The sequence below is a fragment of the Crotalus tigris genome, unplaced genomic scaffold (assembly GCF_016545835.1).
Source record: "Crotalus tigris isolate CLP2741 ecotype Arizona unplaced genomic scaffold, ASM1654583v1 scf7180000024384.25900115:4084858, whole genome shotgun sequence".
NCBI classification, from domain to species: Eukaryota; Metazoa; Chordata; class Lepidosauria; order Squamata; family Viperidae; genus Crotalus; species Crotalus tigris.
Window position 1 is genome coordinate 2,753,545 of NW_024100554.1, and position 17,983 is coordinate 2,771,527.

At 34.0% G+C, this 17,983-nt stretch overlaps 1 protein-coding gene across 40 annotated transcripts in view; it reads left to right on the forward strand.

Moving 5' to 3' along the window:
* RIMS2 (regulating synaptic membrane exocytosis 2) overlaps nt 1-17,983 on the forward strand; it is a 280,764-nt gene that overhangs the window by 132,205 nt on the left and 130,576 nt on the right. For 23 of the 40 annotated variants that reach the window (XM_039328826.1, XM_039328815.1, XM_039328818.1 and 20 more), the window contains 6 exons: nt 5,047-5,094; nt 7,265-7,395; nt 9,253-9,424; nt 9,690-9,843; nt 12,707-12,733; nt 15,302-15,370. In XM_039328826.1, the coding sequence (XP_039184760.1) occupies nt 5,047-5,094; nt 7,265-7,395; nt 9,253-9,424; nt 9,690-9,843; nt 12,707-12,733; nt 15,302-15,370 (601 nt within the window). The remainder of the gene's footprint in view (nt 1-5,046; nt 5,095-7,264; nt 7,396-9,252; nt 9,425-9,689; nt 9,844-12,706; nt 12,734-15,301; nt 15,371-17,983) is intronic. The other 17 variants (XM_039328829.1, XM_039328857.1, XM_039328851.1 and 14 more) reach the window with 3 other exon arrangements.

The following is a 17,983-nucleotide window of genomic DNA, read 5'->3' on the forward strand; positions in this document are numbered from 1 at the left end:
GTTAGGCTAAACATACGTAGTTCCCTTAGGCATTCATCATGTAGCCTCAGTATCTTTTTGTATTGTGGTGACCAGAACTGGATGGAGTATCTCAGGTGTTACCTCACTAGTGCAGTATAGAGTGGTACTGTCACTTTCTGTGATCTTCATGCTATCTCTCTGCTGATGTTGCCTAGGAGTCTACTGGCTTTTTTTGGCAATTGCAGCACACTGCTAACTCATACCTAAGAGATTCCTAGATTCCTCTCACTGTTATTAGTGTTGAGCCAGGTACTGCCTACTCTGTATCTGCATTTGGTTTTTCTTGCCTACGTGCAGGACTTTACTTTTCTCACAATTGAGATGCATCTTGTTGGATTGCGCCCAAGTCTGTCAAAACCCCTTTGAATTTGTCTTTCAAATTGATAGCAGTTCTCCTCAGCTTGGTGCCATCTGCAAATCTGATGAATGCCCCTTCAATCCCCTCATCCAGGTCATTTATGAAGATGTTGAAGAGCACTGGCCCAAGACAGAACCTTGAGGTACCCCAGTGCATGCTTCCCTCACTTAGATGTAGTTCCATTGAAAACCACATGCTGAGTGTAGTTGGTCAATCAACCACAACTCCATCTGGTAGTGGTCCAGTCTATCTTATGTTGTTTACCAAGAAGTAGGCAGCGGTCTACTTTATAAAGTGCCTTATTGAAGTCAATGTAGAGTATATACACAGCATTTCCTTGATTTACCAATTTAGTCAGTTCATCAAAGAAGGCAATAAGATTTGTTTGGCACGATCTCCTTTTAACAAATCCATGCTGGCTTCTAGTAATTACTTTGTTCATTTCTAGGTCCTCCCAAATCTGCTGCTTATCTTTTCCAGGATTTCCCCAGGTATTGATATCAAGCTGTAGTTTCCTGGATCCACTCCCTCCCCCCTTTTTGTTTGTGTCCAATCCTGATTGGTTATTTTGTTGCTATTAGTTCCTGATTGGTCCTTTGTTCATGCTAGCTTCTGATGTCACTGAAGATATCAGTCATAGTTGTTGGTGAAACACCAGGAAATGGTCTGTCATCATGCTCAAATCCTGCTGCTACTCTTATGCTGGGCTCTAGAATATGACTTCTTGTCTCTCCTGGCCCTGCAGTGTGTGCAGTCCCTTGCTGTCCTCATGGACCTCTTCTTGTCCTGCCATCTTCTATCTGATTTATCAACTCTGGTTATAAGTCTTGCTTCTGCTGCAAAATTCCTACTTGCTTGTTACCAACACTGCAACCTGCAATATCCCCACTTTCTTTTTCCATTACATATCCATCTCTGCTCCAAGGTCTCATTGCTGCTTTTGGCCTTAGAACCTACTGTGTTGGTTTCCTATCTAACTGCCTTTTCTTTGGAGGAGATTTTATTCTTCTGCAATTACCAAGTGGGGAAAAAAAGATTGCTGGGCTATTTGAATATGCCTTATTGACATATGTTGACAGTTCCTCATGTTTTCCTACTGACTGGGCCACACAATTGTAGTCTCATCTACAAACAACAACAAACCAAAATAAGTGCACCATAAAATTCATAATTGGCAAATTAATAGAAGGTGTATACATAATTATCAAGCAGGTGCATATATAAATACTTTGAAGGGGTCTACGACAACTCGCCATCGCCAGCTCACTGTGGGACAACTCCCACAGAACAAGAATTGCACTAATATTGAAGAAATAGTGGAATATAATAATTAAAGAAAGGATGCCAAAGGAGTGACAAAATGAAATTTGAATAACAAAAATTAAAATAATGTTTAATTATTTTAAACAATTAAATTGAATTGTTGAATTGTCCCACAGCGAGTTGTCTGGTGGTGAGTTGGCCATGTTGAGTTGTCCCGCAGTAAGTTGGCCATAGTGAGTGGTCCCATTCTGACTTTAAAGTGCAGTTACAGGCCTCACTATTGTGGGGAAAACATGACTTATATTTGGCAAGTGTTGATCATTATAACGTTTTAGCTATCTTGAGATTTCCCATTCAGATGGAGCTCATTTTATCCATGCTGTATGCTGTATGCAAAGTCTTTATAGCCAAGGACTTTTCTCAGCTTCTTTAAGCTTTTTTTTTTTTAAAGAAATCTTGACTTCCTAGAATCCATTTAGACTTTCCATTTAGTCTATTAAAACTTACAATTCTAAAATGAGTTCAAAATATTGATTTATGTTTAGAGACAATCTTGATCTCTGGATACTGAACCTTGGTAGTAGCTTTTTAACTTTTGCTAAAGTTAACTCCAAAAATTCATTAGTTTTTGGGGATTGTTTTAAGATGACCTTTAAGTTATTGACAAGCTTCACTTCCTATGAATCTTATTGAAGAACCGTTGCCCGTTACACTTTGGAAATAGCAATATTCTTAAGAATATTTGGGACATTGATCTTCAAATCAATTTAGGTCTGGTTCTCAGCTTCTTACTTGATGGTTTTTTTTCAAGTGGTATGTGACAGCCTCCAACTTCTCTACCATCAATATTCTGAATTTTTTTCTGGGCTTTTAGTTTGGCCAGACTGGGCACATTGCTTTCTGCTAATGGAACATTACAAAAATATTATTAGCTATTATCAGAAACAGGTAGTCCTTGGTCAACGACTTGGTTAACAACAATACAGGTAGTCTTTGGTTAACAACTACTCGTCCAGCAATTGTTTGAAGTTACAGTTGTACTGAACGTGTGGTACTTATAACTAGTCCAAAAAGTTCTGGCTGTCTGAGTACCCATATGATTGCAATCTGAGTGCTTAGCTACTGGCTTATACTAAGAAAGTTTTCAGCATTCCACCGTTAAGAATTTGCAAAGTTCCCTGCCAGCTTCCCAAAAGCAAAGTCATTGGGGAGGGATGCTCTCCATCACTCTAGTAATTCTCCCCATCTCCAGCCTGGTCATGTTCCTGCTGCACCTCACTGATCACTTGGACACCCTCCCTCACATGGCAGCAGCACCTACCTGCATGCTTGTGAGCTGCCTGGAACTTCTAACTTCCTGCTGGCTTCTCCTTCCTCCATAGCAGAAAATTATGTGGAGGTCCTTGCTTAATGATAGCAACAGGGATGGCCGTGATTACTGTTGCTAATTGATGTAATCATGTGACATCACACTTTGTGACTGCATCACTTAGCAATGGAATTTACAATTCCAATTATCATCATTAAGCGAGGATTGCCAGTGGAATCTTTGGGCTGTAAGCTCCTTTATTACTCTCTATATAGGAAATTTCAGATGGCTTTTATCCATCCTATCCTGAAGAGATTCCCTAACACAGCGTGAGTTCTATTTGCTATTTCTCTTACAATTAGTTGGATATATTCTCCCAGTTTGCCCAACTGTGTTCTTCCATACGTACCATCCTACCCTCCTTGTGTTTGAAAAATTGTATTAATTTCTTATACATATGCACAAACATATATTACATTTTTAATTGTTTGTATTTGACTGCTGGTTTTATGGCTGTGATAAACGTTTGATTTGCTTTAATTTGATTTGATCTGATTTGATGCCTGCCTACCTCTTTCCATCCCTTTAGCTCATGCATTCCCTGCTCCCTTTGTGGATCTGGGATTTGTAATTTCTCTTAATTTGACTGAAAGCTATTTAGAGAATTACAACTCAAGGATTGAAAATGAATGCCTTGCTTTTCCTTTATTTCATATCTTTATTTCACACCTTCATGCCTCTACCTATACTTCTAATTCTCCTTGCTTTCATGCTATGACTGTTTTATATTGTTGCCAGGGCATTGAATATCTCACCTTCATTATACTGAAGCTACCATTTGCTCCCTCAAATGAAAAAGAGAAAGAAAACTGTTGCAAAGAGAGAGGCCATAGAATATGCAGAGACTTTCCCAGTGTCACTTTTGAAACTGACAATAATCTGCAAAGCAGCTTTTTCTAAAGTGGTCTTGAACATTAAAATAAATTGACAATGGTATAAATACATGTGTAATGGATAAATAAATAAATAGGTATCATAAGTGCCTAATGGAAGCCATAAAGATGTTATTCATGACATAACATCATTGCAATAATGGTATGAATTACATAATTTGTGTAAGGAACATCACCTACTGTATATAGAATCTGATTTGCATATTTGTGTGATGACCTAATGACATGTATGGCATGCCCAATTATAAATGCCTCTGAACTATATGAAGAATTCATTTTCTTATTTTTTTTCAAGAAAATTATAAGGAAATATGTAAACAGGAGAGAAATATATACAGTAATATAGAAATTACAGCAAATGTGATTAAAACGCTTCCTGAAATATGATTAACAATTGATTGGTTTTATCATCCTCCTAATAAGAAGATACAAATGTATAAAGACGATCTTTTAATAATGTAGAGATTATTGAAGTGAGCTAATGTGCATTTTTATAGTCTAAGCACTGACTCAGTATAATAAATAAACTGTACCACTCCTTTGAAACTATTAAAGCAAACCATATTAATTGGTAGCATGCTAAAACAAATTAGTTCATTGAAAGTGCAAATGAGGCCCCATAATGAGTTTCACTATTAAATCATTTTAAGGGCCAGTTGTAAGGGTAAACTGAGGTATTTTCATTTATATTCCATAACATTAGGTAATATAATCCGATATACTCTAACGGGAGACCAATTGAGATTAATGGTATTTATTTTCAGTTAAGGGATTATAAGTTTGCATCATACCGTTTTTTAAGTGGATTTATTTTAACTTGCATTGTACATAAAGAAGTCTCTTAATAAAGGCATTGGAAAGGATCTGAACATTAAACAACTGTGAATAAGGACAAACACGTCTTCAGGATATGCCAGTCACAATGTGAAGCAAGTCAAATAAAAGTTTTATTAATAGAGGAACATAACGAATGTTTACAGATTTAATACATCAGTTTTAACACTTGCTTTTAAATAAATGTGTTCTTGGTGTATGGCACTATTTAAAGTTGTGTGTCCTTGTTTTAATTTTGGTCTTTTAGTTTCTAGTGTGTTGTCTTTTTGGCTTTGTTTTACTGCTTTTTCTTTAATTTTGCTTACCAGAGCCAAAGCCTTAGTAGAAGAACAGCGCCTTTTGTCCCTAGGGTTCAGGTAAAGGCTTAATCTGCCTGACAGAAACTAAAGTTGTTGCTTTTTTTTGGTTGTTGTTGTTTTCTTGGAAAATGGATAGTAGGAAAATGTCACAGTTGGTCCGTTTTCCCATTTTAATTTTGAATGTGTTGTTTTAGACCATCTTAACAAATATCATATTGTCTTGTGTACAGCTTGAAAAATATTGCATGGATATTAGAACTCTACATTGAAATTTAAAGAGACAACTAGCTTTTAATTTTGATTTTATCTATATTTAAACAGCCATAGATATTAATATATATTAATAGTAATAATAATTTTGAAACTCTTCTGCAACTATGTACCTTGAAATAAGTAATCTGTTCTTTTGATATTTGTTCTTTTATATTAAAGTTGATGTCTCTTTAAATCATTCTTTTTTTTTTGCATTTTCTAAATGACATTTCCTTGAGAAGATGGGCAAATAAATTTGTCCTCATCTAAGAAATTTGTATCTGCAGGCATTTTAAGATGTTAATTAAAATTGTGAAATAAAAATGATTATAATGTTTTGTTGTGAAGTTTAGTGTTGATTATATTTGCCTGTTTTATTCAAATACAAATTGTTTGCCCTTTCTCATTAGTTATTCCTTAAAATACTATAGATTAACCAACCTGTAGATTGTATAAGAATGTCATTATGCTTATTTTGCTTTGCTGCATGCTTTCTTTTTTATTTTATTTTTTAAACATGAAACATTACTCATTTTTATAATATTCAGTGATTTGGAATTTAGACATGATATGTATAGTTCAATTCCTAATAAATCTAGCTTAGTTGAGCAGTTTAATTGTCTAACAATAGTACTTGAGAAATATAATATTACAAGCCACTAGTTTGGAGGTTGTTAAAATCAGGTTACATTTGAGCAGTATATAGCACAATATTTGAGTTGAAATTAAGAAGTTAGCATGGCATATTTTGATTATCCACAAAGACAATCATTGGATCAAAACACCATTTGATATTAATGAAAATAACAAGTTACAGGTAGTCCCTGACTTACAATTGGTCACTTAGTGACTAGTTGAAGTTCTGACAGACCTACCTAGTTGAGTACTAACAACCTGAATTTGAAGTTCTGACAGTTGCCCCCTTCCCCCCTGTTCATGTGACTGCAACTGAGCTGCATTTTTGGCCATTTGCAGCATCCTTTGGTCATGTGACTGAATGTTATGACCGTTTTGCTGAAAACCAGGATTTATTTCCAGTTTTTTGGCAGATGGCACCTATAGTGAATTCTTGGTTGTCTTGACAACCATGGCAATTTGCTTAACAACTGCTGCAAAAAAGGTTCTGAAGTTGGATCAGTCACATGACGAATCTGTTTTACAACCACCATGAGTTACAACCATGATAGGCAGATTTCATCACTGTCATAACTCGAAGACTATTTGTAATCCAATTAAAAGTGGCATGGCCAGACATGTTTACACTTTTCCATATAATGTAGGAAAGAATCAGCAGTCCATGAAGAAAACTTCTACTTCATTCAAAACCATCAATTATCTTAGCAGAAGAGTGATAAACTTTTTTTTTCATACTGCATTTGGTTTTAATAATTGTAGATCAGGACATATCTATATGGTCATTTGACTTTAAACATTTTTCTATTTTTCTATCTTAGCAGAAATTTGTTGGGTATGTATAATGCTTAGGCTAGAATAGCTGATTAATTGTTTACAACTTTACATGAATTTTAACCTATTCCAAATTTGGGAACTAAAATTTAAGATGAGATTTTAGAGGAAAAGAAATCTAGAGCTATGTAAGGGATTAAATAATATTTTCAGTGTGCAGAAGGGAGTGGTAAAATGGTAACTATATATTTGAAGAAAATATTTGTAAAACCATTTTACAAATAGGTGATTGTATTGTATAAAGTCCATAGAGTTCACAACCGTATTTCAATGTACAAAACATTTAATATAGCATTTAAGCACTTTGTGTTTTAAATGGAACCTTGACTCAAACTATCTATAAAATTCAGTGGCATACATAGGTTTATACTATCAGACAGCCAAATTAGAATATTCATTGCAATAATAAAATACAGTGTAGATTAAGCATTTCATTTATCTTACATTTACTTATTTTACCTAATAATTTTTTATTTTTTTTTGCCTAATTCATAATTTTTCTTTACAGATAAAATTGTGGTATGACAAAGTTGGCCATCAATTGATAGTCACAATATTGGGAGCAAAAGATCTTCCTTCAAGAGAAGATGGGAGACCAAGGAATCCCTATGTTAAGATTTACTTTCTTCCTGACAGAAGGTACCATGAACAGAAAGCTTATATGATTACATGTGGGAATTGTTACAAATGAATTTCTGTGAATAATAGCTAACAAAATATAACTATATGATATATAATGATACAAATCTGTTAAATATTAAAGGATTTTATCAGGGCTGATCTGTTAACAATAATGAAGGATTGCCATATCCCTCATTTAAACCTTAAGTCAAAGGGAGGGAGTGAATGAATGAATAAATAAACACATAAATGAGATGCACTGATGTGCTTCTTCAGATTATTGTCTTTATGGATTATTCCTGTAGTATAAATGTTTATCGGTGTGGACAGCGACTGGTTGAACAAGTTCCATTTCCAAAATCAATAATACATCATGGAACGCTGTCTTTGACCTGAAGGGGTGCTTAATGGGAAACCTTGCTGCTTTCATTCACTGTGTTCAACACACGGGAGATTCCAAACTTGTTGCAAAGCAGGGAGAATCTAAGAGACTACGGTATTCTTGTCCAAAGTTCAGGACAGCTCAAATACGGTGAAAAAAAAAAAAAACTATAGAAGGGACTGTAGAGGAAGGAAGGGAGGGACGGAGGGAGGGGGGAAGGAAGGAAGGAAAGAAGGAAAGAAAGAGAAAGAGAGGCAAAAGGATTTCTATTTCCCATATCTCTTATTTCTTAAGAGTAATTATAGTTATTTTTCATAATCCTTTTATTAATTTTTAGAAATCAGTCTTACTGTACTTTCAAATGGTCATTGCCAATTTGTCCTTCTGTATTTATTTTCACCCTCAGGCCAATAAAGTGCTACTTAAATTAAAACGTAATTCTTTTTCTAAGAATTCTCACTCTGTATTACGTTACAGGTGTTATATTAAATATTTTGAAATAAAATTTAAATACTACTTAAATTTAAATAGTATTTATTTACAAAAAGTTTGCATGATGTTGAAATGCATTTCCCAATTTGCATTAATTGTTGCAATTACAATCATTTTAATGTTTCCATTTTGTATGTTGTTATCTTTTTGGTTAGGTTCTTGAAGTAGGGGAGTCTCAAGGTAGGGTACTAGGGCATAATAGTTAAGCTTAGACCTTTGAACATTACTAAAAATGTTAATGGCATAATATTTTGTCATTTGCAATAATATATTCTTTAGATTATTTGCCAGACATTATTTTGACATGAACACTTTCAATACTTGCACACTTATTTTATAAAACGTTTCAATTTATTTACTAAAATATGTCATATCAAAAATATTGCTGATGTTTTATAACTATTTTGATTAAAATATAGTATTTTTGTGGAGTGAAAGTTTTTAGTGAAATGAAAAAGGAAAAAAAATCTGCAGCAAATAGCATCTGATGCCTATTGCCAATCCATTGTTAGTATTGTTTTGATAGTTGAGTTCAGCTTATTTTGGAAATATTCATGTGCTTCAAACATCTCAACCAGTGTGGTGCATAGTAGCATATCCATAATTTTCAGAATATTTATAGATATTTGTGTGAAGTGAGTGAACTTTTTCAGTGCATAGCTTGTACATTAACTACTATTCAAGAGGAGCAATTTATGAATATTCTTTATGATGCTTCCTTGACAATAAATTTCCTAAAAATATATCTCTTTGATTTTGGCTCAAAGTGCAGAACATATAAAAATAATTAAATGAGAATCATTGAGCATACTGATTTTGTTTACAATATCCTATTTGTAATAATCAGGATTTTCTACAAATATTGTGGAATACGTAATTATCTCAGAAGTCCAATTTCAGGAATTTTACAAAAGGAATCAAACTCGTCCTTCCCATTAAAAATATTATTTTTACTATTCTTTGTAATATCAACATTTTTAATATGTATTTTTTAATTACAGTGATAAAAATAAAAGAAGAACAAAAACAGTAAAAAAAACATTGGAGCCCAAGTGGAATCAAACATTCATTTATTCTCCAGTTCATCGGAGAGAATTTCGAGAGCGAATGTTGGAAATTACTCTTTGGGACCAAGCTTGTGTTCGTGAGGAAGAAAGTGAATTTTTAGGAGAGGTAGTCAATGCTATTTATTGTTTACAAGGAATAAATATTTGATGTTATCCCCATAGGCACAAAGATACAGTAAATGAACAATACTGCATCACATTTTTCCTGTTGCAATCTTTTTTATATACTTTGTAACTATTTTTGAAGCTGTTCACTTTCCATTAAGTTAAATAAATATACAAATACCACCTAGTACATATTTTATACAACAGTTAAAGTGCAAATGGTGTGTTTTACTTGAACAGTTTTTATTTTATTCTCTGTTTTTTAGATTCTTATTGAATTAGAGACAGCATTGCTGGATGATGAGCCTCATTGGTACAAACTTCAGACTCATGATATGTCCTCATTGCCACTTCCCCATCCTTCCCCATATTTGCCACGCCGACAGCTTCATGGGGATAGCCCCACACGAAGGTTGCAAAGTAGGTTATAGAATACTATTAGTTTGTGTTCTTTCCTAATGACTAATTGAAATGCTTTCTTCTGGAGTGCAAATTTATACAATAATAATATAGTATCTCTTCTGTTTTTATAAACTAATTTATATATATTGTCCACATGTTTGAGAGTCAGGAAAAGCTAATGTGGAGAATTCATTGTATATTTAAAAATGTATTTGTTTTCTCTAGTTCTCTTTTGTTCTCTTGCCCATTTATATAAAACACATCACATAACCATCAATGATAGTTCTGGCAGTTCCAGTTGTGATTATTCAGTGAATCCCAATCATTAGGTGTGGTGTCATGTAATTGCTGTTGTGACTTCCTGCTGGCTTCCCCATTGCTTGTCAGAAGTTGACAGTGAAAATTACAAATGGTGATACATGACTTCAGGATACTGTGACTGCAGCCACTTTGAGAATGGCCATAAGTCTCCTTGTTCAACATCATCATCCCTTCAAATAGTTGTTGAGCAAATGGCTGCTAACTGAGGTACCTGTATTGGAAAAATGAATATTTATAATAAACAAATATTTGGAGGATTCAGTCATAGATTTTGAAGGAAAAAAATCAAATTGTAATAGACTGATTTTTTTAAAAAAAAATTGAAATGATTTAAAAAATATGTATCTATAAGATCCATGAATGTAAATCTTATATAAATTTAAAAACTTATTTTATATTATGCTTCCCTTTTCTTCACAAATATGTCTAATATGTCTTCCTTAAAATCATTAAACTTCACAAAAATTCCTTGTAACTACATGTCAACATGTATATAAAAATGTGATTATGTATGTTAAGCAGTAGATTTAAAATCCGTGAACATCATTCCAAGATCAGTTGGATTCCTTGACATTTCCCCCTGGACAGAAAAAAAGAAGAAATAGCAATAGCAATAACATTTAGACTTATATACCACTTCACAATGCCGGATGCGTCACTTGAAGCTGCGCCCACCCCATTGCCGACAATGGCAAAACTGGCCCGATAAGTTGCACGACGTCACATGATGTCGTGAGTTTGACATGCCTGCTTTACAGCCTTCTCAACAATTTGGGTCCTCATTTTACTGACTTTGGAAGGATAGAAGATTGAGTCAACCTTGAGCCAGTGAGATTCGAACTGCTGGTAGGCAGCAATCAGCAGAATTAGCCTGCAATACTGCCTTCTAACACTGCGCCACCATAGCTCTTAAAAGTTGTTTGTGCCTCTGTTTTATATCCAAGTCTTATCACCCATAGTCACAGTGGAATTAGGCAGCTTATACATTTAACAAACAAAAACAAATCTAAATTTAGTAGATTATGAATTATGAAATGCAGTTCATACAGGTGAGCAATTCAATATGTGAAGAATGGAATATGAGCCCTGTTCTCTAAACCAGACTGCCTCAATCTTTTACCCTGGAGGAATCCTTATAGTATTTTAGGTCTCAAGGAACCCTGCATAAAAATTACAAAAAAAAATATGAAAAATTCATAATAAAATTCACTTCTAACCTACACAATTTCCATTTTATAATATTTACAACAATAGCAAAGCAGTAGGCCAGAAACTGATATGCAACATGTAAAATTCTCCACCATTTCAAGGATCTAGCATTGTGTGATGCATAACATTAAAAAAATATTTCTCTTTTTGTTTTCAAAAATGACCTCATGCTTCTTTTAATTTTTTGCTTTCTTTTATACAATTAGTGGTTTGGGCATGTTATACTAATGTGCTTATTTGAATAGATTTCGTATGTGGTAATATATAATGTAACAGAACAGTAGTCCATGAAGGGTCCTCTCTGAGCTTGCTTGTTTTGTTGCAGATGTTTTATTACCCAAACTCGGTAACATCATCAGTGCTAGGGTAATGAAACGTCTGCAAGAAAACAAGCAAGCTCAAAGAGCACTGAAGACCTTTCATGTCAACTCTGAGCTACAAATATTCACCTTTATTAGAACAGTAGTCCAGTCCAATTATTCCAGTAGTGAATAATTAGGGAATAATTCAAAATTTCCATCATAGCTTACCATCCTAGAGTTTAAAATCTTTTTCTATAATATGACTGATTTTTAGTGGGGTTGAATCATAGCTTACTGTGGCATGTCAATTAGATAAAAACTATGTTTTCCATAAATACTTTAGATCCATACAAAAGCACGAACACTTTGAATTGGGACTTGCCCTCTGGTTTAGGGGCAAGTTATGATGGCTTTAGAGCTGCCTCATTTTAAAGCTATGGCAGAAGGAACTGGAATACAAAAAGCCGATCATGAGAATTAAAGGTGCCTAATCCTCATTTGGGCATTATATGTATCTTTAAAAAATAGAACAATACTTTTAATGAACCCTCTCAAGTCTCATGTAGGTGGCAAAATCAAGAAAAAAGTAACATTGCAATAAAAAGTCTTTAATACTAGTTCATGATAAATACAGGTCCTTGGAAACAATAATAGGAATGTCCCAGGGGTTTTGAGTAGTGAGTTAAGGCAAACTCTCTTTGAAATTCATTAGTTCAGAATTTGGTACCATCACTGCAAGTGATTTATTGCAATGTGGTCTACATGGGGCTGATCTCAAAGTCCATTGGGAAGCTATAGTTGGTAAAAAATGCAGTGTTTTGCAAACAGTAAGGGACGCTTCTTATTAAAGTGTCACCATTAGCTGCACTATTTTCCAGTTGGCTTCCAGCTGCAATTTAAGGTGCTGGTCATTACTTATAAACTCATAATTCATGTCTGCTCTGTCAAATAAAAATAGTGGTTACGCTTAATTATACACAACCTTTCAAATTAAGTACATTTCTGTTACATGTCAAAACCTCATATCACTTCATTTTAACATTTTCCAGATAAAGGCTCATATTCATATAATCCAGGTAATTTAAAAGCATGCCATTTATTGCTTGTGAGTTTTTTTCTAATGTTATTGATGTGCTTCTGCTATTTGTTGTGTTCCAGTTCAGTTGCTTATATGCTCTTTTAATTTTTATTCTGTTTTCAGAAATTAGCCTTTATTCTTGCATTATTTCTAATCGTACAATAATTTCTAGTGTTATAAATAGTTGGCTAAAAAAATAGAACTGCTTTCTAACTCTTCATTTATTGTGTTTCTATGTAAAGATAATATACTAATATTGACATTAATATCTCGATAGTACTTTATGACAATTTATGTTAAATTTAAAAATCATACTAATATACTAACTTTTTGCTTATAATTCCTTACTGATAGGAATTATGGATTGATTATGCCTCCCTTATTGAGTGGTATTAATCATATATTATAGGTTTACGTATACACTTATAAATAATTCTCTTCCAACTAGGTTTTTTTAATTCAGTAAATAACCAATCTTATTTATAATAATCATAGCTCTACATTAACATTTTTTTCTTGATAACTGTTGCAAGGTTGTTTTGAATCAGACATTTGATTAGAAATGGATTAACTTGAACCTCTGAGATATATTGTGTTTAAATGAAAACAGCAGAACAAGTTAAAACATACAGTAGAATTGGATACTATTTCCTAAATCAATTCAGCAAATAAATACATCCAATTTGCTGTTTGTATTAAAGGATCAGATTAAATCAACCTTCCTTTAAGGCCCTAAATGGCTTTGGACTTGGTTTTGTGAGGGACCACCTTCTCTTCTTTCAACTGCTTGTTTATCCAGGTTAAATTTCATGTCCTGGCTTCAGCAGAAAGACAAACATTCATGCAAGCATAGTGTGTATGATTATGTAGGAGGTTTGAGAAGGTACTCAGGCCAAGCATATAGTGGAGAAAAGGTTCAGTAGGAGAAGTATTGATGGGAAGTGAGGTAGAGTGCATATACTGATGGTTGGAACAGTGCAATTCTGGCAAGACTTGTGGATGCATCAGGGAGTGGGTACACACTGGGTTTGATTGTAGAAGCAGTGAGGGAAAGATGAAGTAGAAGCACAAGGAGAGTACGGGTATGGGCATGCGGGAGTATGTGTGGAATACAAAAAAAGAGTGATATTAGAAAAGGCAAATGAGGAATGTGTATTTGGTACTTACTGGTATCTGAGGAGAAGATGTAAAATTGGACCATTTAATCTGTAATCTGAAAAAAAACACAATGTTTTGGAAGAATCATGAGACAAGCCAGTGACTTTGGTCAGGAACCTGCTGAGGTTGAGAATAAGAATCACAAACAAGAAAGCACAAAATATGGGAACAGGAAGGCAAATGCTGAAGTTGCTTCTAGCAATGAAAGGCAGTTCCTGCACAGTTTAAATCCTTACCCATTGAGCACACAGTTGAAGCTTTTCTTGCTTAGTATTGGCAATGATAAGATTTTTTTTCCTACTTATTAGTTTTTAATAATAAAGCTTATCATTGAAGTTCTTTCTCTTCTGATTTTTTAGTGAACCCTTTCACAACCAAAAGAATGAGCACATAATTCTGAGAAAATACTGAGGATAATTTGAAGAATGAAATATTGCCTTTTCTTTAATCTCTGTTGCTTATATATAAAAATCCCTACTCTTTCACCACAGAATACAGAATAACAAAGTTGGAAGGGACCTTGGCGATCTTCTAGTCCAACCCCCCCTCCCAATTAAGTGGAAGACTCTACACCAGGGGTGTCAAACTGCCGGCCCACAGGCTGAATGCATCACGTGGAAGCTGTGCCCACCCCATTGCCAGCAATGGCAAAATAGTGCCAATACATTGCGCAATATCATGTGATGTCACAAGTTTGACATGTCTGCCTTATACCATTCTAGACAAAGGGCTATCCAATCTCTTCTTAAACACCTTGACAAGAAATCTGCAGGGACTTGTTCAAAGGACAAAAAAGGCTTTAAATGCTAGGTTAAGAAGAAATACAATTAGAGTTAACCATAAGTGTCAAAGGAGAGATCAGTAGACTGCGATAAAAGAGAGCAAAGAAAATTTGCATCATAGATAAAAGGAGGAAAATTAATATATCAGTTATTCCTATTTCCTTAGTTATGATTGAGCATATATGATCTTGTATAACTATATGTTTTTAAAAAAGTATTTTCATATCATATATGCAATCCCAATGAGGATTGTGTTTTCTGTTTCTGAACAGTAAAGTTCTTTTACTGTTGACAAGTCAATTATATTTGGTTCGTTGCAAATATTAGGACATCTCTTGTGTACAAGCAGATAAAATGGTAAGCCAGAGCCAAATATATATTTTTTCTTATGGGGCTGGCTTTTTAGGTGTAGCAATTGACTTAGAAGATGTTTTTATTAACATTTCAATATGTGTTATACTAACCAAATTAATACTTGAAATATTATTTTTCTCTGTGTATTCACAAAATGGATGTCTGCAAAATTAACAATCTCTACTAATGTTACTAGTAAAGTTTAATAAATATGTCACTCCTTTACTGTAATAGCTATGATCAGTCCTATAATTATTTGTTTGTTTTTGCAGGATCCAAAAGAATAAGTGATAGTGAAATCTCAGACTATGATTGCGATGATGGAATAGGAGTAGTGTCAGGTAAAACATTTATAGACATATTTTTAAAATTCTGAAATATTTTTCATGATGAATTCAGCCCCTCTTTCTTCCACAGTTATGTCTTAATGAAAAATTGCCATGCTTGTTTCTGCAATGTTTTAAAATAATTTGGTTGCTAATGAAAGAGTTCATACTGGTTATTTTATTTATCCGGAAGGATTTGTTTTCCAAACATAAGTGATGCAACTACTTTGGAAAGTAATTTGGCTTCTGGTGTGAATTTCCCTATTTTTTGGAATGGGCCACGGTTAAGTTCCCTCTTTAGGTCACTGAGTGCTTAAGCAGGTATAGTTGATAGGGGAATTGAATCCCCTAGATATTGGGATAGGTTCTTAGGGTTTTTTGGGTATAGGGGATGAATCAGTGCAAGTTTGAGTATGTATACCTTGGCCTTGGAGATGGGACTAATGGATGGAAGTAGAATGGCTAAAGAGTTGAGAGGGAAGGCAAGAACATTCCTACAACAATGGGCAGAGGAAGGTTGGCAGGTATGAAGGCATGGTTGCATTTAGGGACATTGGTCCACTGCTTGAAAACAACCCCATTGTTGAGCCATGAACCTAATTCCTAGTTATCAAAGCCTTAGTGGCTTGGCTGTTCTGGCTGTTCTGACTGCTGATTAATACTACCTTATATACTAACTTCCTTACTAATTTTTATAATACAGTTAGCTGCTAGATAAGTAGTAGTATAATAGTGACAAATGGCTGTCCTATTTTTCTTCTTATTTGTAATCTATGTTACATTGATTTCCAAATATGGGAGAAAAGACTGAAATATATTCAGAGATCTTCAAATATTTAAAAATCGTTTAGGATAAGGAGTTTTCTCAGTATTAATTGGTAGACATTAATCAGCTACAAGGATATCTATAGGGCTGAAGTAAGAATATTCAGTTTATCTTTCAAACAAAGCTGCTCAGATGTACTCAGTTGGATTTCAACTGATTTGGTCCAGTTGAGATTTTGGAGCATGGCCTTGTGGAGTGATCTGGCTTGAGTCTGAGTTTGTAATACCTATTGACATGGGCAGAGTCCTTCAGATTATGAACATGGCCATTTATTTATTAGATCCAGTTTCCTTTTGGATTGTTAAAGCTTCCTGGGAGGTGATCTGGTATTGGTTCCATTTGATGGTGTCCGTGTTTTTGACAGAGAGAGTATGTTCCTTTAACCTTTAAAGGAGATAATAGCGCATTCCTTCCTAAAAATCAGTTGTTGGATTCAATGATTCTGGAATATTTCCTTCCAAGCTCTAATCTTCCCTTTTGGGGGTAGGTAATTGAAATGATATTGAGCAATAGCTCCAGAGATCCTGCAAGAAATTGGTTAACTGGACATATTTCAGCCACATTTCAAGCCAGGATACAATATAGAAACAGCTCATGGGTACATTCTTTCAATATTCTACCTGTCTGACTATAAAATGGTTTTTAAAGGCCTTGCATGGTAGGCCATAAACGAAAGCATTGTAAGCAAATAGCACAAAAGACAAAACACAAAAGAGAATCAATTCAGCATAGAGTGAAAAAATAGCTGGTGGCACTGGCAACTCACCCTCTAAACTAATGTGTTAACATCTTCTGAAATCTGTCAGGGCAAGCAATTAAGGTTCAATTGCCAGAGTTGTGGAGAGCTTGATCTTATCAAACAGATATGCAAGGCAGTCAGTGAGAACATTACAGTGAATAACAGAATGCTGTAGCACTCATTTGATATTGGATATAATCCATAATTATAAAACAAAACACAAAAGGGACATTTTTATGCCAGAAATTTTACATTTGTTTAAATCTCAGAAAATGCAGGTTTGAATGAGATCGAAAATCATTATTTGCTTTTTCCATTGAAACAATTGAGAAATAAAGTGTTGAAACAACAATTTAAAATTATCAACCACCAAGTTTGCTTATGCTAAAGAGGTCATACATGCACGGATGCATGTTAAGAAAACTTGAACATCTGGTACTGGTTATTGGGAAAAAAAAGTTATTCATAGCAAAAGATCTTGCTTATTCATGGGCTGGAGGAAAAGGGGGAAAAGCATTTCCATAAACTTGGTTGGAAATGATTCAAGAGAAGTATAATTTAAGTCTAGAAAATAGGTCTACTGCTAATGAATTGATCTACCTCTTTGTCATTTATTGTCATTTATTTGCACTTGTTTGTTAGTATTAATCAGTATAAGTAATTCTCTTAATTCATACATTATAAACTTTTTTTTGATACTAGAAGATCTTCAGGAATGATGCCTCAAGAAAAAACTAATACCTTTCAGAAAGAAATATATTCTGTGCTACAACTAATTCACCAAACAATTAGAGGACATAAAAAGAAATCATAATGAGACTAAAAACAATTTAGACAATATAAATGAACAAATCTTCAAATTAAATCTACAATAGAAAGTTCACAGATAACGACTATAAAGTATGAACAAATAAACCAGAAATCAGAAGAAGAAATAGAGGAAATGGATTTAGAGATGGAAGAGATAAAAGAAGGGAAATATAAACAACTATATACAAACAAAATACTGCAAGACTTAGCTATAATAATGAAAATGCAAAAGACCCTTTACCCATTAGGTCTG